The sequence below is a fragment of the Pan paniscus genome, chromosome 21, assembly GCF_029289425.2.
Source record: "Pan paniscus chromosome 21, NHGRI_mPanPan1-v2.0_pri, whole genome shotgun sequence".
NCBI classification, from domain to species: Eukaryota; Metazoa; Chordata; class Mammalia; order Primates; family Hominidae; genus Pan; species Pan paniscus.
The window spans coordinates 69,430,905-69,457,085 of NC_073270.2; the positions used below are offsets into that span (position 1 = coordinate 69,430,905).

The 26,181-nt window shown below is 58.4% G+C and overlaps 3 protein-coding genes across 12 annotated transcripts in view; 1 reads left to right on the forward strand and 2 right to left on the reverse strand.

Annotated features, from left to right (window-relative positions):
• The window catches only part of GMEB2 (glucocorticoid modulatory element binding protein 2), a 39,526-nt gene extending 37,163 nt beyond the window's left edge, over positions 1-2,363 (reverse strand). Inside the window, exon 1 of the mRNA XM_034952165.3 lies at positions 2,134-2,363. The gene's annotated coding sequence lies outside the window, so the exon portion shown is untranslated. The remainder of the gene's footprint in view (positions 1-2,133) is intronic.
• An 11,510-nt stretch (positions 2,364-13,873) lies between these two features.
• STMN3 (stathmin 3) lies at positions 13,874-26,126 on the reverse strand. The gene is made up of 5 exons (XM_034952117.2): positions 25,672-26,126; positions 18,364-18,459; positions 17,905-18,080; positions 16,257-16,448; positions 13,874-15,583 (listed from the first exon to the last, which is right to left on the reverse strand). Exons 1-5 carry the CDS (start codon positions 25,688-25,690, stop codon positions 15,524-15,526), a joined length of 543 nt encoding a protein of 180 aa, XP_034808008.1. The 5' UTR covers positions 25,691-26,126; the 3' UTR covers positions 13,874-15,523.
• RTEL1 (regulator of telomere elongation helicase 1) overlaps positions 25,045-26,181 on the forward strand; it is a 46,313-nt gene continuing 45,176 nt past the window's right edge. For 4 of the 10 annotated variants that reach the window (XM_055104577.2, XM_055104581.2, XM_055104583.2 and 1 more), the window contains exon 1: positions 25,045-25,561. The gene's annotated coding sequence lies outside the window, so the exon portion shown is untranslated. The remainder of the gene's footprint in view (positions 25,562-26,181) is intronic. The other 6 variants (XM_055104575.2, XM_055104576.2, XR_004669488.3 and 3 more) reach the window with 4 other exon arrangements.

Sequence of the window (26,181 nt, forward strand, 5' to 3'; positions counted from 1 at the left end):
CTCGGCTCAATGCAAGCTCTGCCTCCCGGGTTCAAGTGATTCTCTTGCCTCAGCCTCCTGAGTAGCTGGGATTACAGGCGCTCACCACCACGCCCGGCTAATTTTTGTATTTTTAGTAGAGACGGGGTTTCACCATGTTGGCCAGGACAGTCTCGATCTCCTGACCTCGTGATCCGCCCGCCTCTGCCTCCCAAAGTGCTGGGATTACAGGCGTGAGCCACTGAGCCTGGCCTCCAATGGCAACTATATTAAAGGCTCAAAGCAATATGCACAAAAGTTACCTCACAGAAAATAGTGCAAGTCCTTGATACAATGCTCTTTAGACACAGAAGAAGCACTACAGAGCACCTCGCCCTATTGCCTTCCCAAGGGCGAGCACCCCCTCCTCTCTCCACAGCTCCGTCTTCGTTTTTTTGAGATGGAGTCTCGCTCTGTCACCCAGGCTGGAGTGCAATGGCAAAATCTTGGCTCACTGCAACCTCCGCCTCCCGGGTTGAAGTGATTCTCCTGCCTCAGCCTCCCGAGTAGCTGGGACTACAGGCACCCAACACGCCTGGCTAATTTTTGCATTTTTGGTAGAGACGGGGTTTCATCATGTTGGCCAGGCTGGTCTCGAACTCCTGACCTCCAGTGATCCTCCCACCTTGACCTCCCATAGTGCTGGGATTATAGGTGTGAGCCACTACACCTGGCCTCTCCACAGCCCCTTCTGTGTTGAAGCCAAGACCCACCCAGCTTTGATCCCAAGGCTTGGGTTCCCCACTAGTGTGAAGTGAGTTTCCAAATTATTAAGTAAATCAGATATGAGAAAATATTTTATTTTACTTTTATTTTTTTGAGACGCAATCTTGCTCCGTCACCCAGGCTGGAGTGCAATGGCACCATCTCCACTCACTGCAACCTCTGCCTTCTGGGTTCAAGCAATTCTCCTGCCTCAGCCTCCCAAGTAGCTGGGATTACAAGTGCACACCACCACGCCCGGCTAACTCTTGTATTTTTAGTAGAGACAGGGTTTCACCGTGTTAGCCAGGCTGCTCTCAAACTCCTGACCTCATGATCCGCCCATGTCGGGCTCCCAAGGTGGTGGGATTACAGGTGTGAACCATCACACCTGGCCCAAGAAAATATTTTTAAACTAGTATTCTTGACCGGCACGGTCAACACTGATGTAATTGAAACGGTTGTATTTGAAGTGTTAGCAAAGAAAGAGAATTCTGGTTCAACAGAAAAGTCAGTCACGACTTTTCAGTCACGCATGAATTACACAGTAACCAAATACATAACATGCCATGACTGACGACGGGCCCACAACAAATCAGCTCCGACCAACAGGGTCCACACCACCATGGGTCTACACAGACCCAGGTCCCGCCTGTGAGTCTACAGTGACGCGGGCCCCTGTGGGGTGGTCCCTGCGGGTCAGGTCCCTGAGAGTGGGTCCCAGTGGGGTGGTCCCTGCGGGTCGCGTCCCTGCGAGTTGGGTGCCTGCCGGGTGGCCCCTGCGGGTCGGGTGCCTGCGGGGTGGTCCCTATGGGTCGCGTCCCTGCGGGTCGGGTGCCTGCGGGGTGGCCCCTGGGAATCGCGTCCCTGCGGGTCGGGTGCCTGCGGGGTGGTCCCTATGGGTCGCGTCCCTGCGGGTCGGGTGCCTGCGGGGTGGTCCTTGTGGGTCGCGTCCCTGTGGGGTGGTCCCTGTGGGTCACGTCCCTGTGGGGTGGCCCCTGCGGGTCGCGTGGTGGCCCCTGCGGGTCGGGTGCCTGCGGGGTGGTCCCTGTGGGTCGCGTCCCTGCGGGTCGGGTGCCTGCGGGGTGGTCCCTGCGGGTCGCACCCCTGCGGCGTGGTCCCCCCGGGATGGGTCCACCGAGGAGGCCGCTGGAGGCCGAGCCCGCGCCCGCCCGCGGCGCCAAGATGGAGGCAGGAAGCGCCGCCGCCCGCGCCCGCCACCGCCCGCGCCGCCCGCCTGACGCCGCCGTTGCGCCTGACGCCGCCGCCCGCGCGGCCGCCCCTCCCCCGGCCCTCCCCTCCCCCCGCCGTAACGTCCTGACGCTCCGCAGGGACCCCTGACTGGACGGCGGCGCGTGAGCGGAGCGAGAGGCCTCGCCGCGGGGGGGCCGCGGGCTCGCCGGCGCCGCTTACCTGGGGCCGCGCCGGGCCTTCTTGGGCGCCCGGCGGGGGCGGCGGCGTCGGGAGCTGCGGCGGCGGCGGGCGGCGGCGGCGGCCGCGGGCTTCGCTCCTTGTTGGGGATTCGGCGGCGGCGGCGGCGCGGGCGCGCGCTTCCTAGTGACGCAGGCGGCGGGGCCGCGCACGCACGGGGCTGGGAGGGCCGGACACTTATTTGGCGCTCGCGGAGGAGGAAGGCGGGGCCGTGAAATAAGGCCCGACGGGCCCCGGGGCGCGTGCGCGGACCGACGCTGTCAGCTCCTAACGCCGCAGGTTCCTCCTGATCCCCGAGGCCCCCGGTCGGGCGTTGCCTGCCCCGCGCGGGCGGCCGGGCCGAGGGACGATGGTCAGTGGACGGACGGCGCCAGGGAGCAGTGCCCACGCGCGGCAGGGCGGTACCTTCAGGCCTCCAGGTACGGGCGCTCCTCGCCCGGACGCTGCTGTGTGTGAATGGGCGCGAGGGGACTCCCCTGCGGGGCGGACGCCTGAACACGAGGCTGTGGAGGAGGACGCTGTAGGGTGCGCGGACTCACGCGGAACATGCCAGAGGCTCAGCCAGCCACGGCGCTCCCAGCGTGGAGGGCGAGGGGCATCCGGGAGCGGCCGGGAGGGAGGGCTGGGTCACCCCTCAAGCTGTCACCCCAGTCCCACAACCAGCACCCCGATCCTATCGCAGTCCCACAGCCGACACCCCGATCCCACCCCTGCCCAACAGCCGGCACCCACTCCAATCCCATAGCTAACACCCCGGTCCCACCGCTGTCCCACGGCCGGCACCCCGATCCCACCCCAGTCCCGCAGCTGGCACCCCGATCCCACCCCAGCCCAACAGCTGGCACCCACCCCGATCCCACCGCTGTCCCACAGCCGGCACCCCGATCCCACCCCAGTCCCGCAGCCGGCCCCCCGGTCCCACAGCCGGCACTCACCCCGATCGCATAGCATAGCTGATACCCCGATCCCACCCCAGTCCCATAGCCAGCACCTCGATCCCATAGATGACACCCCGATCCCGCCCCAGTCCCATAGCCCGCACCCCGATCCCACCCGAGTCCCGCAGCCGACACCCCATCCCACCCATGTCCCACAGTCGGCACCCCGATCCCACTCGGATCCGGCAGCCAGCTTGGATCCTGTAGCCCTCCTCCAGCCCCCAGGGCTCATTTGTATGTTTTATTGGCAGAGGCTGGGGCTGGCTCTGTTGGCCTCTGTGCTGGGTTTCTTCCTCTGCACCGCAGGACTGGCTCTCCTGACGTCTCCAGGTGTCATCGAACACCCTTGTGCTTGCTGTCACCCGCTGCCTGTCTGCAGGATCCCGGATTCCGTATCAGGGGACCAAAATTAGTCGGAAAATAGGAAGCAGGTGCTCGCTTGGATGGAACCCTGACCCTGTGCTCACACTTGTAGGAGGAGGGCTCTGCAGGCCGCCTCCCGGAACGGGAGCTTCCCAAGCCATTGCACTTCGGAGGGGCTGTAATTAGAGTTGCACATTCATTCAGTTGCCAGGAAAGTAGAACGTGCTCCAGCCAGTGAGGAAAAGGTGTTTTTAAAAATTAGATTGGCCAAGTGCGGTGGCTCATGCCTTTTACCTCAACACTTTGGGAGACCAAGGTGGGAGGATCACCTGTGGCCAGGAGTTCAAGACCAGCCTGGGCAACAGAGTGAGCCTGTCTCTGGGGAAGAATAAAAAAAAAAATTGAGCCTTTGTCAGTGCTACTATTTTATTATCTGATAAATATGAGAGGGTTCACGCGGTCTATGTGTGTCGTTTATCTGAGTTTGCCTATCCTCACGTTTTGGAAATAAATGTCAATAAAGTCGAAGAGGAGTGCTGAGGGGGTCCTGGGGATGGGAGAGTGGCCACATCATGCCTGTGTGTTGCGCAAGCCCACCGAGGTCGGCCTGGGGTGAGCCCTGGGGCCTGTTCTGCCTCCTTCACTCTGGGGCTCCAAGAGAGAAACTCCATCTAAAAAAAAAGAAAAATCACCTCCAAGATAACTTAGCTTTCTACTGCTGGCATAACAAATTATCTCAAACTTAGTCCCTTAAAAATGCAAATTTAGGCTGAGTGCGGAGGCTCACGCCCATAATCCTAGCACTTTGGGAGGCCAAGGCAGGATTGCTTGAGGCCAGGAGTTCAAGACCAACATGGCCAGAACTGTCTCTATTTTTAAAAAATGCAAATGTGTCCGGGCGCGGTGGCTCACGCCTATAATCCCAGCACTTTGTGAGGCCAAGGTGGGCAGATCACGAGGTCAGGAGATAGAGACCATCCTGGCTAACACTGTGAAACCCCCTCTCTACTAAAAATACAAAAAATTAGCCAGGCGTGGTGGCAGGCGCCTGTAGTCCCAGCTACTCGGGAGGCTGAGGCAGGAGAATGGCGTGAACCCAGGAAGCTGAGCTTGCAGTGAGCCGAGATGGCGCCACTGCACTCCAGCCTAGGCAACAGAGCGAGACTCCGTCTCAAAAAATAAATAAATAAAACTGCAAATGTATTCTCTAACTGTTCTGTAGGTCGGAAGTCCAGCCCAGCCTCACTCCGCCAAAATCAGGGTGTCTGCAGGGCCGATTGCTTTTGGAGCTCCACGGGAGAAGCTGTTCCGGCCTTTCCAGTTTCTGGAAGCACTTGAGCCCCTTGTCTCGTGGCCTATCCCACACCTGAAAGCCAGCCAAAGCCAGTTGAGTCCTCACCCTGTTGGCCCCGACACTGATCTCCTGCCTCCCTCATCTGCTGTCAAGGCCCCTTGTGATGACATGGGGCCACCAGCTGGCCCAGGGCACCTCCTGTCTCCGAGTCGGCTGACCAGTGACCTTCATTCCATCTGTCGCTGTAATTCCCCTTTGCTGGGAACCAACGTTCACAGATCCCAGGGGTTAGGATGTGAATATCTTGGGCAGGGCTGTTGGGGGGCTATTCTTCCTTCTAAAATATTTATCATTTTTGTTTTGGGGATTTTTTTGGTTTGGTTTTTTTTGAGACAGAGTCTCGCTCTGTCGCCCAGGTTGGAGTGCAATGGTGCAATCTCAGCTCACTGCAACCTCTGCCTCCGGGCAGACGTGAGCCAGTGCACCAGGCCTGTTTTTGTTTTTGTTTGTTTTGTTTTGTTTTTGAGATGGAGTCTCACTTTGTCACCCAGGCTGGAGTGTAGTGGCGATTATAGGTACGCGCCATCATGCCCAGTTACTTTTTGTATTTTTAGTAGAGACAGGGTTTTACCATGTTGGTCAGACTGGTCTCAAACTCCTGATCTCAGGTAATCCACCCGCCTCAGCCTCCCAAAGTGCTGGGATTACAGACGTGAGCCACCGTGTCTGGCCATATTTATTAACTACAAAGGGAAAGATGATAATTTTTTTTTTTTTTTGAGATGGAGTCTCACTCTGTCACCCAGGCTGGAGTACAATAGCGTGATCTTGGCTCACTGAAACCTCTGCCTCCCAGGTTCAAGCGATTCTCCTGCCTCAGCCTCCCAACTAGCTGGGATTACAGGCGCACGCTACCACGCCCAGCTAATTTTTGTATTTTTAGTAGAAACGGAGTTTCACCATGTTGGTGAGGCTGGTCTCGAACTCCTGACCTTGTGATCTGCCCACCTCGGCCTCCCAAAGTGCTGGGATTATAGGCATGAGCCACTGCAACTGGCTGAAAGATGGTAATTTTAAAGTAGAGAAACTGGGTTGGCTGGGCATGGTGGCTTATGCCTGTAAGCCCAGCACTTTGGAAGTCCAAGGCAAGAGGATCGCTTGAGTCCAGGAGTTTGAGACCAGCCTGGACAATATAGCAAGACCCCATCTCCGCAAAAGCTAAAAACATAGCCAGGTGTGGCGGCACATGCCTGTAGTCCCAGCTACTCAGGAGGCTGAGGTGGGAGGATCACTTGAGCCCAGGAGGTCAAGGCTGAAGTGAGCTGTTATTGTGCCACTGCACTCAGCCTGGGCAACAGAGCAAGAGTCTGTCTCCAAAGGTAAAAAAAGGTCCAGGTACAGTGGCTCACACCTGTAATCTCAGCACTTTGGGAGGCCGAGGTGGGCAGATTCCTTGAGGTCAGGAGTTCAAAACGAGCCTGGCTAAATGGTGAAACCCCGTCTCTACTAAAAATACAAAAAAATTAGCCGGGCATGGTGACGGGCGCCTGTAATCTCAGCTACTTGGGAGACTGAGGCAGGAGAATCATGTAAACCCAGGAGGCTGAGGTTGCAGCGAGCCAAGATCACACCACTGCACTTCAGCCTGGGCGACAGAGCAAGACTGTCTCAAAACAAAACAAAAGAATCTTGAGTCCTGAGTTCCTCTAACGGAAATTCCAGGCACCTTGCCACCCTTGACAGGCAAAGGAACAATCTGATGAGGAAGAAGATAGAAACAGCTTAAACAATAGTCTCCCGGCCAGGGGCAGTGGCTCACGCCTGTAATCTGAGCACTTTGGGAGGCCGAGGCGGGTGGATCACAAGGTCAAGAGATCAAGACCATCCTGGCTAACATAGTGAAACCCCGTCTCTACTAAAAATACAAAAAATTAGCCAGGCGTGGTGGTGGGCGCCTGTAGTCCCAGCTACTCGGGAGGCTGAGGCAGGAGAATGGCGTGAACCCGGGAGGTGGAGCTTTCAGTGAGCTGAGATCGCGCCACTGCACTCCAGCCTGGGCAACAGAGCAAGACTCTGTCTCAAAAAAAAAAACAAAAACACAATAGTCTCCCAAGTAAGTCAGAGTCACAAGGTGTTTTGGTTCCCTGTGGAAACTAAAATATAACAGCTTAACATATGTTCTTGAGTTATTTTTCAGAAACTTGGACATCCACCAGATGGAAAATGCTGAGCTAGGAACAGTGGCTATAATTTCAGCCTTTTGAGAGGCCAAGGTGGAAGGATCACTTGAGGCCAGGAGTTAGAGACCAGCCTGGCCAACATGGTGAAACCCCGTCTCTAGTAAAAATACAAATATTAGCTGGGCATGGTGGTGCAACCTGAAATCCCAGCTACTTGGGAGGCCTAGGTGGGAGGATCGCTTGAACCTGGTAGGAGGAGGTTGCAGTGAGCTGAAATTGTGCCACTGCACTCTAGCCTGGGCAACAGAGTGAGACTCTGTCTCAAAAAATAAACAAATAAATAAAAAGAGAAGAAAGTGTTGCCTGCAGGCCGGGCACAGTGGCTCACGCCTGTAATCCCAACACTTTGGGAGGCCGAGATGGGCGGATCACCTGAGGTCAGGAGTGCAAGAACAGCCTGGCCAACATGGTGAAACCCCATCTCTACTAAAAATACAAAAGTTAGCTGGGCATGTACACGTAGTCTCGGCTACTCGGGAAGCTGAGGCAGGAGAATCTCTTCAACCGGGGAGGTGGAGGTTGCGATGAGCTGAGATCATGCCACCACACTCCATCCAGCCTGGGTGACAGAGTGAGACTCCATCTCAAAGCAAAAACAGAAACATAGGTGGGACCCTTGGTGTGTCCTTAGGGCATGATGCTTGAGGTATACTGCTGGTCCTGTCATGTAAAAGGAAATGAGCTGACTCTGTCTACCGGAGAAAGCACTGCATATATCAGCCACAGTCAATACCTCGCTTCCACAGGGACGGTGGCTGCCAGAGTGGGAGGCTTTGGTAGCACCCATGTCGTGGAATCACAATGTTGTCGACAGCTCTGGGGTCTTGTACAAAATGCCAGATCCTCCCATTTGGTTTCCTTATGGGAAGGATCGCAGTACTATAATACATGGACTTGTGCAAGGGATCATTATACCCTTTTCTCTTGTTTTGCTTTTCTTTGAGACAGAGTTTCACTCTCGTCACCCAGGCTGGAGTGCAATGGCGCGATCTTGGCTCACTGCAACCTCCGCCTCCTGGGTTCAAGTGATTTTCCTGTCTCAGCCTTCTGAGTAGCTGGGATTACACATGCCCGCCACCAGGCCTGACTAATTTTTGTATTTTTAGTAGAGACAGGGTTTCACCAAGTTGGTCAGGCTGGTCTTGAACTCCTGACTTCAGGTGATCCACCCACCTCGGCCTCCCAAAGTGTTGGGATTTCAGGCATAAGCCACCAGGCCCAGCCTTTCTTTGTTTTTAAAATTAATCTTTGTTTAAAAATACTCTCGTTTTTTATTTAATTGTAGCACTCCTAGATCCCGAAAGCAGATACACTCTTTTGTTATGGGTCTGATTCTTTTCATTGCTTCACGCCTTAGAGGATATTGTCCAATACTGGATAAAAGTTTACTCAGGTCTACTTCCACTTGGGATGGCTGAATATGTCTTCCACTTGGCTGTTCCTTTATAGTGAACTGACAAACATACAAATTTTCTTGAGTTCTGTGAGACATTCTAGTAAATCATCTAACCTGAAGAGCAGGTTGTGAGAACCCCTGATTTAGAAAGCCCAGTGGTCATAAACATAAGTGGCTCTGGACTGGCTCCCGGGGTCTGAAGTGTGGGCAGTCGGTTAGGATTGAGCCCTTGTAATTTGTAGGATCTGACACACACTCCAGGAAGGCAGTGTCAGAATTTACCTGTATTATATTGGACACCCAGTTAGCGTTTGGAGAATTGGTTGCCGGTATAGAAAAATACCAAATATTTTATGTCAGGGGAGTGAAAGAAAAAACAAAAACCCATGCACTTTAAGGAAAGCAACTGACAGCATTTGTTACCAGTGATAAAATTTGAGCTTTGAAGTAAGAATAACAATTTTGCCATTGTGCCTGGGCCAAGAAAAAAAAAAAGAATTTTGCCATTGTGAGGTCGAAGGCTTCCCAGTACTTTCTGATGAGCTTGACGGTGATATTAACAAATAACTTTTTTTTTTTTTTTTTTGAGATGGGGTCTTGCTCTGTCACCCAGGCTGGGGTGCAGTGGTTCAATCTCAGCTCACTGCAACCTCCGCCTCCCAGGTTCGAGCGATTCTCCTGCCTCAACGTCCCAAGTCGCTGGACTACAGGCGTGCGCCACCACGTCCAGATAATTTTTGTATTTTTAGTAGAGATGGGGTTTCACCATGTTGCCCAGGCTGGTCTCAAACTCGTGACCTCAGGTGACCCGCCCACCTCGGCCTCCCAAAGGTGGGAGGCCTTGCTGGGATTAGAGGTATGAGCTGCTGCACCTGGCCTCTTGTCCTTGTGTTTTGCAGTGATGCAATGACCATGTCTTACATTTGCAACCAGAAAAAAAGGTTAGTGTAACAATGTCTATCCTGTTTTTCCCAGAGTAGACATTATGAAGATTAAAAAAATTTGAAAGTGTTTCGAAAATAATAAACTCTGCTATACACACAACATTTTGGTGACTAGAAATACAAGTTTATTGTTTGTTGTTTGTTAAGGGCCCTGCTCTGTCTCCCAGGCTGGGTGGCACAATCATGGCTCACTACAGTCTTGAACTCCTGGGCTTAAGCGATCCTCCCACCTCAGCCTCCAGAGTAGCTGGGACTGCAAACGAGCACCACCACGCCTGGCTAATATTTGTATTTTTTGTAGAGATGGGGTTTCACCATGTTGCCCAGACTGGTCTCAAACTCCTGGGCTCAAGCAATGCTCCTGCCTCAGCCTCCCAAAGTGCTGGGATCACAAGTATGAGCCACTGCCCCTGGCTGAGTTTCTGTTGTTTTAAGCCGCTTCATTTGTGGTCCTTCTTACAGCAGTCCCAGGAAACTGAGCAACTGCAGAACATCAAAATTGTTTTTCTTCAGCAAAAGGAGAAGCACTTGTGGTTGGCACCAGCTTTTCCTGTGCTCACTTCTGCATGGCCGCACCTTTGCCCGACACGAGTGCACAGCGGGCTGTGGGGGAGCAACTGGTTGAGTCAGGCCTCCGCTTGTGCCGTATCCCCACCTGCTTTGCTGGACACCCCTGTTTGGGGGGCACCCACTGCTGCCCCAGACACCAAGCAAGCACCAGCTGTGTCCAAAACATACAGTCACTGTCTTGTCCCGTTTTGTGCTGCTGTAACAGAATGCCACAGACTGGGTAATTTAATACAGAACAGAAATTTATTTCCTCAAAGTTTTGGAGGCTGGGAAGTCCAAGAGCAAGGGGCCATCAGGTCAGGGCCTGGGCTCTGCTTCCACGATGGCACCTTGACCACCGTGTCCTCACATGGTCAGAGAGAGCCCACTCCCAGGAGCCCTTTTAATAGAGCAGAACACTGCTGCACTGCGGATTAAGTTTCCAACACGTGAACTTCGGAGGTGACACATTCAGATCATAGCAGTCACTCTAGGCAGAGTGTCTGATGTGGTTTTAAAATACGTTCACAGACTGGCCGGGCACTGTAGCTCACGTCTGTAATCCCAAAAGTTTGGGAGGTCAAGGTGGGTGGATCACCTGAGGTCAGGAGTTCAAGACCAGCCTCACCAACATGGTGAAACCCCATCTCTACTAAAAATACAAAATTAGCCAGGTGGTGCATGCCTGTAATCCCAGCTACTCGGGAGGCCGAGGCTGGAGAATCGCTTGAACCCAGGAGGTGGAGGTTGCAGTGAGTCGAGATCATGCCATTGCACTCCAGCCTGGGCAACAAGAGTGAAACTCCGTCTCAAAAAGGTAAAATAAGGCCAGGCATGGTGGCCCACACCTGTAATCCCAGCACTTTAGGAGGCCAAGGCGGTCGGATCACGAGGTCAAGAGTTCGAGACCAGCCTGGCCAATATGATGAAACCCCGTCTCTACTAGCCTGGCCAACATGGGGAAACCCTGTCTCCACTAAAAATACAAAAATTAGCCAGGCATGGTGGTGCGCGCCTGTAATCCCAGCTACTCAGGAGGCTGAGGCAGGAGAATCGCTTGAACCTAGGAGGCAGAGGTTGCAGTGAGCCAAGATTGCGCCGCTGCTCTCCAGCCTGGGCGACAGAGCGAGACTCCATCTCTAAATAAATAAATAAAATAAGAAAATAAAATATGTTCACAAATCCTTTGACATTCCTCACCTCAAAAGCTGGAACCCAACTCCCTCCTAAGCATGAGTCTTCTCAGTGACTCACTTCTAACAGCAGAACTTACGTGGCTCCCCACACCCAGAGGACATTGGGTTCCTCCCAATATCCCCCCACCCAGCGACCCCCACCCAGGTCGCTGGCTTTGGGTCCCCCAGAGCCATGTTTCAAGGACACTCAGGCGGCCCCTGGATCGTCCATGTGGTGAGGAATGAAGGCCTCCTGCCTGCAGCCTCAGGAGGGAGCCTTCTCAGAAGAGGGTGCCCCACCCCCTGCCCAGCCTTCAGACGGCCAGGGCCTCGTCCAGCGTCCTGACTGCAACATCATGAGAGACCCCGAGCCAGAAACCCCCAGCTTTTGTACTCCTGACTTATGGGAACTGACAGATAATGTTCGTTGTTCATTAAGGGGTGACTTGTCACACACAATAGGTCACTAAACAGCTCTGTCTGGCCTCCCAGGAGGAGCCTGCCTTTCCTTTTCTTCACGGGAAAAGTGCGATCAGTTTGTGAAGGAATGTCCGCCCCCACTTGATGCCAGAGGCTCCACATGGCGACTGTCACAAACTCCATCTGCCCTCAGTGCCTTGCCAGGCACCCGGCCTGCGATCAGCTTGGTCTTGCGGGAGGCCAAGGCCCACGTGTGTTTGTGTGTGGTGTGTGTGTCTGCGTGCCCATGCGTGCCCAGGATACAGGGATGCCATATACAAATGCTTTCAATGTTGTATGTGGCATGCGTGTGTCTGTATGCCCAGGATACAGGGATGCCATATACAAACTCTGTTTTTTTTTGTTTTTTTTTTTTTTTGAGACAGAGTCTTGCTCTTTCGCCCAGGCCGGACTGCAGTGGCGCTATCTCGGCTCACTGCAAGCTCCGCCTCCCGGGTTCACGCCATCCTCCTGCCTCAGCCTCCCGAGTAGCTGGAACTACAGGCACCCGCCACCACACCCGGCTAATTTTTTGTATTTTTAGTAGAGACGGGGTTTCACCATGTTAGCCAGGATGGTCTTGATCTCCTGACCTCGTGATCCACCCGCCTCAGCCTCCCAAAGTGCTGGGATTACAGGCATGAGCCACTGCGCCTGGCCTACAAACTCTTTCTTTTTTTTTTTTTTTTTTTTTTTTGAGATGGAGTCTCACTGTCTTCCAGGCTGGAGTGCAGTGATGCGATCTCAGCTCACTGCAAGCTCCACCTCCCGGGTTCATGCCATTCTCCTGCCTCAGCCTCCCGAGTAGCTGGGACTACAGGCACGCACCACCACGCCCGGCTAATTTTTTGTGTTTTTAGCAGAGATGGGGTTTCACCATGTTAGCCAGGATGGTCTCGATCTCCTGACCTCGTGATCCGCCCGCCTCGGCCTCCCAAAGTGCTGGGATTACAGGTGTGAGCCACCGCGCCCGGCCTGCAAACTCTTTCAATGTCTTTCTTTTCTCTCTCCTGCCATCTTCTCCCTTGCAGATTTCTTTTGTCTCCACGTCTTCCCCAGCTGAGTCCGAGGTCCTGACTTGCCCACACTCCCTGGACTGGAGGAGAGGTGATAGCAAGAGCTCCTTCAAGCCCAGGAATGCCACCAGGGCTGCCCCAGGAGAGGAGGAAGCTGGGTCTCTCGGGGTTGTGGGGACCAGACACCCTTCTAGGACATGGACTCAGCACAGAAAGTCTAGACATCCACTACAAACACATCTCCCTCCTAACAGGGGGCCCCTGGGCACCCCAAGTGGCTGTTTGGTGGGACAGGCATGTCCATCAGTCAGAATATCTTTATTTTTTATTTTTGAGAGAGTTTCACTGGAGTGCAATGGCACGATCTCAGCTCCCTACAACCTCCGCCTCCCAGGTTCAAGCGATTCTCCTGCCTCAGCCTGCCACGTAGCTGGGATTACAGGTGTGAGCCACCACACCCGGCTAATTTTTTTTTTTTTTTTTTTGAGATGGAGTCTCAAGGCTCTGTCGCCCAGGCTGGAGTGCAGTGGCGCGATCTCAGCTCACTGAAAGCTCCGCCTCCTGGGTTCACGCCATTCTCCTGCCTCAGCCTCCCGAGTAGCTGGGATTACAGGCATGAGCCACCGCGCCTGGCCAATTTTGTATTTTTAGTAGAGACAGGGTTTCACCATGTTGGTCAGGCTGGTCTTGAACTCCTGACCTCAGGTGATCCACCTCCCTCGGCCTCCCAAAGTGCTGGGATTACAGGCCTGAGCCACCACGCCCAGCCCAGAATGTCTTCTTTTTATTACTCCGTCCCCCATCCTGGGTCCAGACCTGTGACCGTGAACAACCGGCTGTCCAGGGGTGAATGGGGTGAGTGGGGTGAGTCCACAGAACAGTGGGGTGCAGCCCCAGGGGTCTCGTAGCACCTGCCCCCATGTCAGGAAGTCCCACAGCCTAGAGGCTCCAGCCTCAGATGCATACATATGTAGGCCCTGCCCTTTCCTCCTGAGCAGGGGGCCACAGAGTCCTGAACAACAGGAAGCCCCTGAGGAGGGCTCCGCCCTGAGGGAGGGCAGGGGAGCCCCCGCCAGCCCCACCCACAGCAGCGGGCCCTGCCACCCCCCACCCTGACACCTCACCCCTTGGATTCCAGAGAGGAAAGTGGGCTTGTGTGTAGTTTACATGCTCATATCTTAAAATCACCGTTGTCAATAGAACAATTCATAATCATGATGATAAAATAAGATTTATAACCAGCTTCAGTCTGGAGATACACACAGAGCAGATCTTCACTCCCAGACAGGGAGCCCGCAGCTGCCCCCGACCCCACAGGTGCAGGACACACACAGACAGTTCAACCATGTCTTAAACACACAGGTGTTTATTTAATTGTTCATTTGATTTAATTTTTAAGTTCACTTTACTACGTGGATGAGATGGGTGCATATTACAGTAGGCTTTCGCTATGAGAGCTGCCACCATGAGGAATATCCCAGCCCTCAGTTCTGCTTCCCTTTCTGAGTCCCACAAAAGCCACATGTGGACAGCCTTGGGTTCCCATCCCAGCTGGCTGCTCCTTCTGGGGCTGTCTTGGTGGGGAGAGGGAGATGGGGCAGTGGGTCCCTGCTGACCCCTGAGCCCTGCAGGGGTCAGGATCCTCCCGTGGTCCCTGGGTGTGGCTCTGGAAGACACTGGCAGTGCCCGGCCAAGGCCTCCCGCAGGATGGAAGCTGAGGGCCCTGGCTCTGGGTGCTAAGAGAACTCAGCTGCCCCCTTCACACTTTACAGCAAGGGGCCAGGCAGCAGCTTTGGGATGGGGCTTCCGTGGAGAAGTGGGGGATGCTGCAGTGGTACAAAGACAGCCTCCCCCACCGCCATCCTCCAGCTGACTGTCCTCCAAGGCCAGCACTGGGCGTCCAAGGGAAAGAAGGAACTCAGCCCAGAGGGTGTGGGCAGGAGAGGCCTGGAGTCAGGCCTCCACCCACAGCCCCCTCTGGGTGCCAAGTGGGAAGGGTGTGGGGGCTGGCTTGGGAACCTTACCCGCTGCCCTTCCAACACCTGGATCTGTGGGCAGTAGTCCCACAAAATCCCCCTTGGGGCTCCCTGAGGAGGACTTGTGGCTGCTGCTTCCACCAGGGCAGAGGGCACCGGAGGGGCCAGCACTCCAAAGGGCTCTAGGGTGGGTCTTTCAAGGACATCTGCAAAGCCCTGGTGGGGAGAGGCGGCGGGGCTGTCCCACGGAGGGGCCTGGGCCAGAGGCTCTTTGGAACTCTTGCACTTCTGAGTGGGGGACTGTCCATGCTGCCCACAACCTCTAGACCATGCAGCCTGCTCATGGGTCCCTGGCAGAGAATGCCCACTCCCCAGCAGACTCAGGGCAGGCCCCCAACTGCAGGCTTCCAGGAAGGCCCAGGGTGTCCACCTCAGGCCAGGTGGTCTCAGAGGACCCCTGTGCAACCGCATTAAGGAAAGCTGCAGCCCCCACCCACCCGCCTGCCAGTTCAACAAGCACCGGCTGCACACGCAGGCTCCCAGGCACCATCACCCCCCTCCCCCGTCGCCCCTCCCTCATGGGGAGCCCCTTCCCCCTGGAAAGACAACAGGTACTGTAGCCTCGCCTGCTGGCCAGGGGCGCCGGCTCAGAGGACCTGCCCTGACCTGCACGTGCTGACCAGACAGCCCAGCGTAAGGACCCGCGATCCCACGCCACCGCCCTGGGTTTACCACGGTCACCGCCACCTCTCTCACAGGGCCCCCGGGGGACCCAGCCGCGCCCGGCCTGGTGTCTGCACCGAGGGACCGCGTCTCACGCCCGGCGGCTCCTTCAGGGGAAGCCGTGGTCAGCGACTCACCACGAGGACAGGGCAGGGCGGCTGAGTGCGGAAGAGAAGCATGAAGCTGGGGGCGGGGGTGGGGGAGGAGGAACAAAAGTTGCATCTAGACAGAGGTGAACGAAACAAAACCAAAACCCGAACGTGTTCTGTCGCAGGATGGGCGCCGCCCGTCCCGGGCCCTTAGCCCGACATCTCCTCTCGCTGCTCCTTGTTCCTGCGCACCTCGGCCGCGTGCAGCTCCTGCAGGACAGGGGGCGGGAGGGCCTGAGGGCGGGGGTGGCTTGGGGCGACTCCGGGAACCCCCAGGCGCGCAGGCCGTGGCGCCCTGGCACCCGCCCGGCCTCATCCGGGCTGGCCTCCGGCAGGACCCTGAGTTGAAGGGGCGGGAGCACCGGGGAGGCGCAGAGCAGGGCCGGTGACCAAGGACGGGTTTCCTGGAAGCTGGCTGGGCCCCGCTTCTAGCTCGTACCGGAGCCGAGCTTCCTTCAGAAGCTTTCAATATAATGAATTTAGCCATCTATTACTGCGGCTAGTTACTGTCCCGCCAGGACCAGACTCTGGACCTGCCTCGTGCGCTGCTGGGGACGCCCAGTAAACACGGGAGGAGCCCCCGACCCCCACCACAGCTCAGCGCCTCGGGGTCCCCGGCCCCGCTCTGCGCCCCTCCGAGCTCCGCCCTAGCCCCACCCCCGCCCAGTGCCCCGCCCCCGCCCAGTGCCCCGCCCCCTGCCGGCTGCTAGCCCTGCCCCCTCCCCGCCCTCTGCCCGCTCCGAGCTCCGCCCCGGCCCCTGCCCGCTCCGAGCTTCGCCCTGGCCCCGCCCCCGCCCAGTGCCCCGCCCCCTGTTTGCTGCTAGCCCTGCCCCCTCCCCGCCCTCTCCCCGCTCCGAGCTCCGCCCCGGCCCCGCCCCCGCACCTTCTCGCGCAGCCGCTCGCGCAGTGCGGCCAGGTGCGCCTCGCGGATCTCCTTGCTGAGCTCCATCTTGTAGTTGAGCTTCTCCTCCGCCTGGCGGCTGAAGTTGTTATTCTCCTCCAGCGCCTTGTGCAGCACCTCGCGCTCGTGCTCGCGCCGCTCCGCCAGCTGCTTCAGCACCTGCGCCTCCTGCGTCTGTGCGGGGCCGGCGGACGCGCGTGAGCGGCAACCCCGGGCCCTGCCCCGCCGGACTCCTCCCTGCTCTCCGCCTCCCGCCCAGCGCCCGCTCGCCTCACCTGGCGCCTCCACCTGCCCAGGCCTCGGTGGGCGCCGGGACCCCCGGGCGCTGCCCTGGGAACCCTCGCCTGCCATCCGGCCTGTGGTCGGGGCAGGGCCAGGGGGTCGCGATCCGCCGCCCCCGCCCCCGTCCCTGCCTCGCGCGCGGGTCCCGCGGTCCTGAGTGCGCCCAGGGCCCCCGCCGTGCCCTGCCGCCACTGCACACCCTGCCCTGCGCGTCTGCCCCTCCAAGGACCAGCAGCAGGAAACCCTAAACTTGTGGGCGGTCTCTGAGCTTTCTCTCTTCCTCGGACATCCGCCCACTGAGCAGAGTAGCTGCTTGTTACACACCGGGTTCCCAGCTCCCAATTAGGTGCCCAGGAGCGGAGGGTCCCCAGGGATGCTGGGGGAGGGGCCGGCTGGTGACCCCTGGGAGGAGAGCGGGGCAGCAGGACCCGCACCCACATGCCAGTCCCTACTAGTCAGCCCTGTGAACCTTGGTCTCTGGCCTCACCGGGAAGGGAACGGAGCCGCTTCCCCTGCCCAATGCGATGGCCTCCAGGGTGGCACTCCCAAAAGGACATTTTTATCTCTGTTTCAGTCTCTGAGGGGCTGGTGGTAGGGGAGGCTGCAGGGAGGGGACCTGGAGCCCACACCCACCTCTCCCAGGGCCCCTCCGCCCTCCAGCAAACCTCAGGGTCTTCACACATGAGGCCCTTCCTCCAGCTTCCCTGTCTGGGAGAGGGATGCCCCACCCGACGTCCCCAGGCCCCATCTGGGGACCACCCCCTAGCATCCTGCTGGCCCTGACAAGGGTGCCTCCCACCCTCACCAGAGGCTCCTGCTCCTTCCAGGTGGCCGCCTCGGAACCCTTCCTCCTCTCCATCCCTTTCTTTTTTTGTTTTTGTTTGTTTTTTGAAATGGAGTCTCACCCTGTCGCCCAGGCTGAGGAGTGCAGTGGCGCAATCTCGGCTCACTGCATCCTCCACTTCTTGGGTTCAAGCAATTCCCCTGCCTCAGACTCCCTAGTAGGTGGGATTACAGGTATGCACCACCACACCTGGCTAATTTTGTATTTTTAGTACAGATGGGGTTTCACCATGTTGGCCAGGCTGATCTTGAACTTCCAACCTCAAGTGATCTGCCTGCCTCAGCCTCCCAAAGTTCTGGGATTACAGGCGTGAGCCACCACACCCGGCCTCTCCCCATCCCATTCTTATCTCTCAGAAAGAGGCCCAGGGAGCCACAGCCCCTCCTGCTCCAGGCCAAGGCACTGACCAAGCCTGTCCGGGAGCACCCTGCTTCTTGCAGGCCCTGTCCCCGTGGGCTGCCTCCGTTGAAACTCCTGGGGGGTGGGGGGTGGAGGACTCCTTGCCTTCCTCCGCTCCTCGGCTGCCTCCAGCCGCTTTTGCAGCTCCTCCAGGGAGGTGTCCTTCTTCTTGGGTGGGGAGGAGAGCATAGGGCTCTCTGGGGACAGGTCAGAAGGGGACTTGAGGATGACCTCGAAGCTCTGGCCAGAGGCCCGCTTGTCCAGCTGCTTCACCTCCATGTCTGCAGGGCAAGACCAGAGTAGAGCTTCAGAGGCCCGGCCAGGGCATGGCGTGGGCTGAGCGGGATGCTCCCAGCACACATCCAACCTCAGGGCTGGGCGAGAGGGGGTGGCTGCTCCCGCCGGAATCCCAGGCTTCAGCCCCCAGGATGGGCCCCTTCCCCCCTAGAACCTCCCTCTCCAGAGGCAGCCAGGACGGGAGTTCAGAGAGACTGCCGGAGGCCGGGGGAAAAGGTGAGGTGGGCAGGCACCGCAGGGCAGGGCAGGCGGCAGCCAGGCACTCACCCCCGTACTGGTAGACGGTATTGGGGTGCGGCTGTGTGTAGAAGCAGGAGCAGATGAGCGACAGCACCGACAGCTCCTTCATCTTCTCCTTGTAGGCTGTGGGCACAAGGCTGGGCTGAGCAAGCACCACTGGGGCCTGCCCACCTGGGCCCCCGTTTTCCCTCCCCATGGCTGCCTCTAGCATGTCTCTGTGAGACACGGAGCTGCCCAGCACGCTCTCTTGTGTGTCTCCACACCGCCGGCCCCTTCGTCTCTCCAGCTCTCTCGCTTCCAGACGCCGGCACTGTCTCCGTGGTGTGTCCCCTGCCCTCTGTCTCTCTCGCCCTCTGCCTCTCCCCGCTTTTCCTCTCTCTCTCGGCATTAATGTCTGTCTCATCTTCCACACTGACTTGTTTCTCCATCCTTCTCCTGCCTGCTGTGGTCTGAATGTTTCCATTACCCAAAACTCATGTGTTGAAATCGTAACCCCAAGGTGCCGGTGTGCGGAAGTGAGGCATTCGGAGGGAATTAGGCCATGAGGATAGAGCCCTCCTAAGTGGCCCCAGCGTGGGGCTTCAGAGAACTCCCTCACCTTCCATCATGTGAGGACACAGCCAGAAGACGCCGCCCGTCTGTACCAGGAGGCGAGACCTCTCCAGGCACTGACTCTGCCGGCACCTTGATCCTGGACTTTCTGGCCTCCAGAGCGATGGGAAATAAGTTCCTGTCGTCTATAAACCACTCAGTCTCAGGTACCTGCCCAGACTGACAAAGTGGCTACCCCTGCCTGTCTGAGTCTCTGTTTACCTTCTGTGTGTCTGACTCTGTCACTGTCATTGTATCTTTCTGTGTCTCCCGGTGTAGCCCCTGACTCTGTCTTTCTCCCTGAGTGCATCTTTCTGTGATTCCTTGTCACTGTGTGTCTTTCTGACTCTTACCTCCCTCTGTCCCGCTACTTCTCTCTCCCCTCCTCCTCCTTCCCACTCCTCACCAGCTCAAGCAGGCAAGATTTACTCATGACGGGACCAGCACAGATGCAAACCCTCTGTGGGCAGGACTTTCTTGGGCTGTAAACCTGGATGAAGCCCTCAGACCCTCCTTTTTCCTTCCCAATGATTGTGTGGTCACCTTGAGATGAAACCAGGCCCTCTCCAGGCACATGCTCTCTGTCCACCTAGGGCTGGGCTTGGGCCACTGATGCCACCAAGGACCAAGGGAGGGAAGCTGTCCGTTCAGCACCACAGCCAGCCCTCTTGCCCATTCAGGTCAATCAAGTGCCCGCCAGCCAGTGTCCCTGCTGCCCAACCCAAACCAGAAGCAAGCCGGGCTCCTGTGGCCCTGTGCCCTGTCAGGGGAAGAGGAAGGCGCCTGCTGTCACAGTGAAAATAATTTAGCTCTTTTGGTCTATTCAGGGCGAACCTCATTCCTAAGCAGACACGCTGGCCTGGTTTCTCACTAGTGCTCGATAATCCTTTTGGCTGGGTGCAGTGGCTCATTTAACTGTAATCCCAGCACTTTGGGAGGCCAAGGCAGGTGGAACACCTGAGGTCAGGAGTTCGAGACCAGCCTGACCAACATGATGAAACCCTGTCTCTACTAAAAATAACAAAAATTAGCCAGGCATGGTGGTGGGCACGTGTAGTCCCAGCTACTCGGGAGACTGAGACGGGAGAATCGCTTGAACCCAGGAGGCAGAGGTTGCAGTGAGCTGAGATCACGCCACTGCACTCCAGCCTGGGTGACAGAGTGAGACTCCGTCTCAAAAACAAACACAAACAAACAAACAAAATATATATATATACAGAGAGAGAGAGAGTAGTGATAGGTCTTGCTATCTTGTCCAGGCTGATCTTGAACTCCTGGCCTCAAGAGACCCTCCCACCTCAGCCTCCCAAAGCACTAGGATTATAGGTGTAAGCCACAGTACCTAGCCTATTAAAAATTAATTTTAAACAAGAGGATGTGATGAGGGAGTTAGAGGGTGTGCCAGCCATGTGTTCCACAGCAGCAGGTCAGGAGACATTGGGGACATTTAGAGGAGCTGAAGAGGTGGCCAACCCTGTGCTCAGGAGGACCGGGGAGAGGACGGGGGAGGGAGAGAGCAAGAGGGAGTTTGGGCTGGAGCAGAACGTACCTGGGTCCTGAGAAGTTAAGAAAGTAGGGACTTGGCCCCTCCAGGCCTGACTCTGCCAGCAACCAGCTCCCTATCAGCAGACTCCAGGCCCCTACCCTTCAGCTCATCCTTCCTTATCACACATCCAAAACTCTGAATGTGGCCGGGCGCAGTGGCTCACGCCTGTAATCCCAGAACTTTGGGAGGCTGAGGCAGGAGGATCGCTTGAGAACAAGAGTTTGAGACCAGCCTAGGCAACATGGTGAAACCCCATCTCTACTAAAAATATAAAAATTAACTGGGTGTGGTGGCACATGCCTGTTGTCCCAGCTACTCAGGAGGCTGAGGCAGGAGAATCACTTGAGCCTGGAAGGCGGAAGTTGTAGTGAGCAGAGATTGTGCCACTGTGCTCCAGCCTGGGCAACACAGCGAGACTCTGTCTCAAAAAACAAAAACTGGAATGTGTTTACCATAAAGGCCAGAAAATGTGATTAACAGCTGCTCAAAGCCCCTGTCTGCCCTAAGCCTGAAATTTTCACCGAAAAAAAGATCTGTAGGCTCATACAGAGGAAGGACAAACACCAGGGAGGCTCTCTTCCAGTTTGCTTCACTTCAGCAAGCAGACGGCTGGCAGCAATTTGGGGGCAGGTGTGAGCACCTGCATCATCAGGAAAGAAGGGGCACGGTGGGGACGCAGGTCAGACCTCTCACAGGTCTTGGCTCTGCCCAGGAGACACGTGTCCAACTGAGAGGTGAGGAACTGGGTTCTGCAGCTGCAGACACAGGTGCGTCTCAGCATCTGATGGCCACGGAGACCCCCTGGCTTGGCTTCTCCCAGCTGGTGGCCCATGAGGAGCTTCTATCCCAAGAGACTGTCCCTCAAGGAGCAAGTGGGACCAGGTACCCACAGAACGGAGCCTGGGAGTGAGGCCTGCCCTGTGGTCTGGCTACAGGGAGGAAGGGCAGATTGGAGGGGGCAGGACAGCAGGTCAGGAATTGGCCAACTCTGGAGAGAGCAAGCAAGGGGAAGTCTGTGCACGGGGCAGGGCTGGTCAGGGGCGAGGCAGGACATTGGACCAGTATTTTCAGAGCTGGTGAGGCTTAAAGAGCGTGTCTACTGTCTCTTATTGCAGAGAGAGGATGCCGAGGCCCAGACCCATCCAGGCCACCTCTCCACAGACACAGCTGGTGCCAGGGAAGCCCCTCCCAGAGCCTCAAGGCATTGCTCCCTCTCTCTCTCTCTCTCTTTTTTTTTTTGAGACGGAGTCTCACTCTGTCGCCCAGGCTGGAGTGCAGTGGTGCAATCTCGGCTCACGGCAAGCTCCGCCTCCCGGATTCACGCCATTCTCCTGCCTCAGCCTCCCAAATAGCTGGGACTACAGGCGCCCGCCACCACGCCCAGCTAATTTTTTGTATTTTTAGTAGAGACGGGGTTTCACTGTGTTAGCCAGGATGGTCTCGATCTCCTGACCTTATGATCCGCCCGTCTCAGACTCCCAAAGTGCTGGGATTACAGGTGTGAGCCACCATTCCTGGACTTTTTTTTTTTTTTTTAAGACGGGGTCTCACTCTGTCACCCAGGCTGGAGTGCAGTGGCGCGATGTCGGCTCACTGCAACCTCTGCCTTCCCAGTTCAAGTGATTCTCCTGCCTCAGCCTCCCAAGTAGCTGGAATTACAGGCACATGCCACCATGCCCAGCTAATTTTCTGTATTTTTAGTAGAGATGAGGTTTCACCATGTTGGCCAGGCTGGTCTTGAACTCCTGACCTCAGGTGATCTGCCCACCTCAGCCTCCCAAAGTGCTGGGATGACAGGCGTGAGCCCCCGCGCCCGGCCCCCGGTAGTGCTGGGATTACAGGCATGAGCCGCAGCGCCCGGCCCCTCCCTCTCTTTGACTCCCTTCTTTCTCACCGCCCCCTCCCCACCATCCTTCCCCTTCACTGACTTCAGGGAGTTAAAAACAATTCTCGCCGTGAACTGGGCTTGTTTTGTCTCCCTGCTTCTCTTTGTACTAAACATTAGATACCGAGGAAATGCGGATTGGCCTTTGGATGATTCATGAGCAGGAGTCAGAAAAAGGCACCAGGTCGGCCTCAAGCAGCAGGGTATAGTAGTGCCCGCTCCCAGGGTCACACCTCACACCCACCCCTCCCGCCGTCCAGGTGGATGGTGCCCACTCCCAGGGTCACACCTCACACCCGCCCCTCCCGCCGCCCAGGTGGATGGTGCCCGCTCCCAGGGTCACACCTCACACCCGCCCCTCCCGCCCACCCGGGTGGATGGTGCCCGCTCCCAGGGTCACACCTCACACCCGCCCCTCCCGCCCACCCGGGTGGATGGTGCCCGCTCCCAGGGTCACACCTCACACCCGCCCCTCCCGCCCACCCGGGTGGATGGTGCCCGCTCCCAGGGTCACACCTCACACCCGCCCCTCCCGCCCACCCGGGTGGATGGTGCCCGCTCCCAGGGTCACACCTCACACCCGCCCCTCCCGCCCACCCGGGTGGATGGTGCCCGCTCCCAGGGTCACACCTCACACCCGCCCCTCCCGCCCACCCGGGTGGATGGTGCCCGCTCCCAGGGTCACACCTCACACCCGCCCCTCCCGCCCACCCGGGTGGATGGTGCCCGCTCCCAGGGTCACACCTCACACCCGCCCCTCCCGCCCACCCGGGTGGATGGTGCCCGCTCCCAGGGTCACACCTCACACCCGCCCCTCCCGCCCACCCGGGTGGATGGTGCCCGCTCCCAGGGTCACACCTCACACCCGCCCCTCCCGCCCACCCGGGTGGATGCCCTTATCAGCTCTCCTCCTCCTTCTCTTTCGTCTTCTTCGTCTTCCTCCTCTTCTTTCTTCTTTTTTTTTTTTTAGAAAGAGTTTCTACTCTTGCTGCCCAGGCTGGAGTGCAATGGCACAATCTCAGCTCACTGCAACCTCCCTCTCCCCGGGTCAAGCAATTATCCTGCCTCAGTCTCCCAAATTGCTGGGATCACAGGAGTGTGTCACCACACCTGGCTAATTTTGTACTTTTAGCAGAGGGGGGATTTCACCATGTTGGCCAGGCTAGTCTCGAACTCTTGACCTCAGTTTATCCACCGGCCTCAGCCTCTCAAAGTGCTGGGATTACAGGCATGAGCCACCCTATCTGCCTCACTTCCACAGAGGAGGAATGAAGGCTCAGAGAGGGCAAGCATTCCACCCAGCATCACACAGCGTGCCGGGTGAGAGCCCAGTCATGAGCCTGGGCCTGACTGCAGGCTCCTGTTGGGAGCTCGCGGAGGTGGGGGATCTGTCCAGAACTGAGAGGCCAGGGGACCACAGTGGCCTCTGACCCCTGGAGGGCCCTGGAGGCTGCTGCCGGCTCCCCCCGGGGGCAGATGGAGGTCACTGTCACCCAGGCTGCTTCTCATGGTGCCAGGAGCACAGCATGGCAGGAGCCACCAGCCCATTTGCCTTTCCCTGGGCAGGAAACTCAGAAATGTGGCTACCACAGTCAGGCTGCTTGACGTGCGGTGAGCACTCATCTCTTAGCAGGCAAGCGGCCAAGCACCTTTCCTGAAATATTGAGGCCTCAGAACAAGCCCCAGGGGAGGTGCCAGCACCGTCATCTCTACCCAGATAAGGAGACCCAGGTCCTGAGAGGTTAGGCAGCTCGGACAACAGCACACAGCTGGAGGAGGTCAGACTCTGGGTTGCAGAAGGAGAATGTGAGCAGAGGCCACAAAAGAGCGAGGAGCCAGTGCCCAGATGCCGAGATGCCCTCGCCCTCCCAGCTCAGCCCCAGGAACCGAGCCCATGGGGAGGGACCGTCAGGGAAAGGCTGTCAGGAAGGGCAGGAGGCGGCCCTGGAGAGGACGGCGCTGCCCTCAGGGGCAGGAGGGGAGTCCCCTCCGCTGAGAGCCCCCCTCCCAGTATCCCCGGGGGTGTCCGGGAGGAGGCGGAGGGAGGAAGCGCAGATGGACAGGACTCCCAGATAGGGTGGGGAGGTGTGGTCGGTGACACACACGGTCCCCTCCTGGCAGGTGCTGAAGTCACCTGGAGCCTGCAAGCCCGTGGGGCCTGAGGGGCGGGGTCAGGTCGGGCACGCGTTGGTGGGCGGAGTTCTGCGCCCCGGGCCAAGGCGCCCGAGTTGAACCAGTCAGCTCGGGAGAGGGACCGCGGCGACCTGTCCCGGGGGCGTAAGAAAAGGTGGCAGGGAGTGCGGCTCGTGGACGGAGGCGGCGATGGGAAGGAGGTGCGGCCCTTCGTCCTGTCCTCCCAAACGTCGAGCGAAAAACGAAGCGGGTTCTGCGGCCTCGCGGCGGAGCAGAGCGTTTCGGGACGGGCGGGCCCAGCGTCCTCGCGCCCGAGGTCGCCCGGCAGCTCCCCTGCGTCCAGAATCCGCCCCCAGCCCGGGCCTGCGCCCGCCCCTCCGCCTCAGCTCCGCGCGGGACGGGCCGGGAGGCCGGGGTGGGCGCTACCTTCGAAGGCGGTGGGTCCGCCCCGCGGGAGGTGGAGGGGGCGGGAGGGGCGGAGCCCTCTGGTCTCGGGAGGGTTTGGGAATCGCAGTCGCCCCTCCCCCATCCAGACCCCGCGGCGCAAAGGGCAGTGGCTTTTCTGGCCAGAGCAGGTGGCCCGGGCGTCGCAAAGGGTGGTCCCCGAGGCCGCAGCGGTGTGGGGGGAGGGCGCGGTCCCCTCACTCCGGGCTCCGCCGTGTCTGGCCCGCCCCCCTCCTTCAGCGCCCCCTCCAGCCCCTGTGCTGCACTGGCGCGGGGAGCGCCGGGTTCCCGGCTGGGGCTTTGGCAGAGGGTCCCACCCTCTCCCTGCCTCCCCACGAAGGCTCTGGCGGACCCAGATCTCGGGTCGCCGGACGCCCCAGGGACCCCGCCCGCACATCGCGAGCGCGCCCACCCGGTCACGAGCCCACGCCCGGGTCTGGGAGCCACCCTGCGGCAGTCGCGCCCTGCGTGGCACGCTGCTCCCCCAGGGGCGAGGCGCCCCCGCCCGACGTCCCGGTCCCGAGCGCTCCCCGGCGCGGCGCCTCGCAGCCCAGCGCCCCACCAGCCCCGCCGGCGCCGCAGACCCCAGCCTCGGGCGGGTCGGGCCCAGGCTTGCAATGCGCAGGGTAGGAGAAGGGAAATTGGCGTCCGCTGCCGGCCGCTGCCCCAGGCGAGGCCAGACGAGGCCTCTGCTCAGATCCCGCCGCCCCACAAAGCCCGTGGCCCGGGAGCCTACCGGAAATGGTGCTGGCCATGGTGCTGGCGGCGGTTGGGCCTGCGGAGGCTGGAGAGGCGCAAGTGGCGGCCGGAGCTGCAGACGGCTAGTGCTGCAGTGCCGGGGAGGGGAGGGGAGAGGAGTGGAGGGAGCGAGGGCGGGCGGGAGGCGGGCGCGGCGGGAGAGAGAGGTGGGGGGAGGGAGACACAGAGAGAGAGAGAGAGAGAGAGAGAGGGTTGGGGGGAGGAGGGAGGGAGGGAGTGTTGGGGGAAGGAGAGAGAGAGAGAGACTGCGGGGGCGGGGGAGGGAGGGAGGGAGGAAGAGAGAGAGGAGCAAGCGCCTGGCTGCGGAAGGGGCCGCGGCTCTCAGGGGGAGAGGGCGGAGGAGGGGGGCTACCCGAACTGCAACAAGACCCCCCACCCTCCAACCGCTCACAGCGGGACAGCCGCTTCCCCACCTTGGCTTTGTGAGGCCTGAGAGTGGGGTGGGGGTGGAGATGAGCCCCCATTCCCCAGGGCAGGCGGGGCAGGG

What these genes read in the sequence shown, in the direction of transcription:
- STMN3 (XM_034952117.2), bottom strand. An exon ending in CAGCCGAGGAGCGGAGGAAG is followed by an intron (nt 16,449 to 17,904) that starts GCAAGGAGTCCT and finishes GGCCCCGCACAG; the next exon opens with ACGCAGGAGGCGCAGGTGCT. An exon ending in GCGAGCGGCTGCGCGAGAAG is followed by an intron (nt 15,584 to 16,256) that starts GTGCGGGGGCGG and finishes CCTGTCCTGCAG; the next exon opens with GAGCTGCACGCGGCCGAGGT.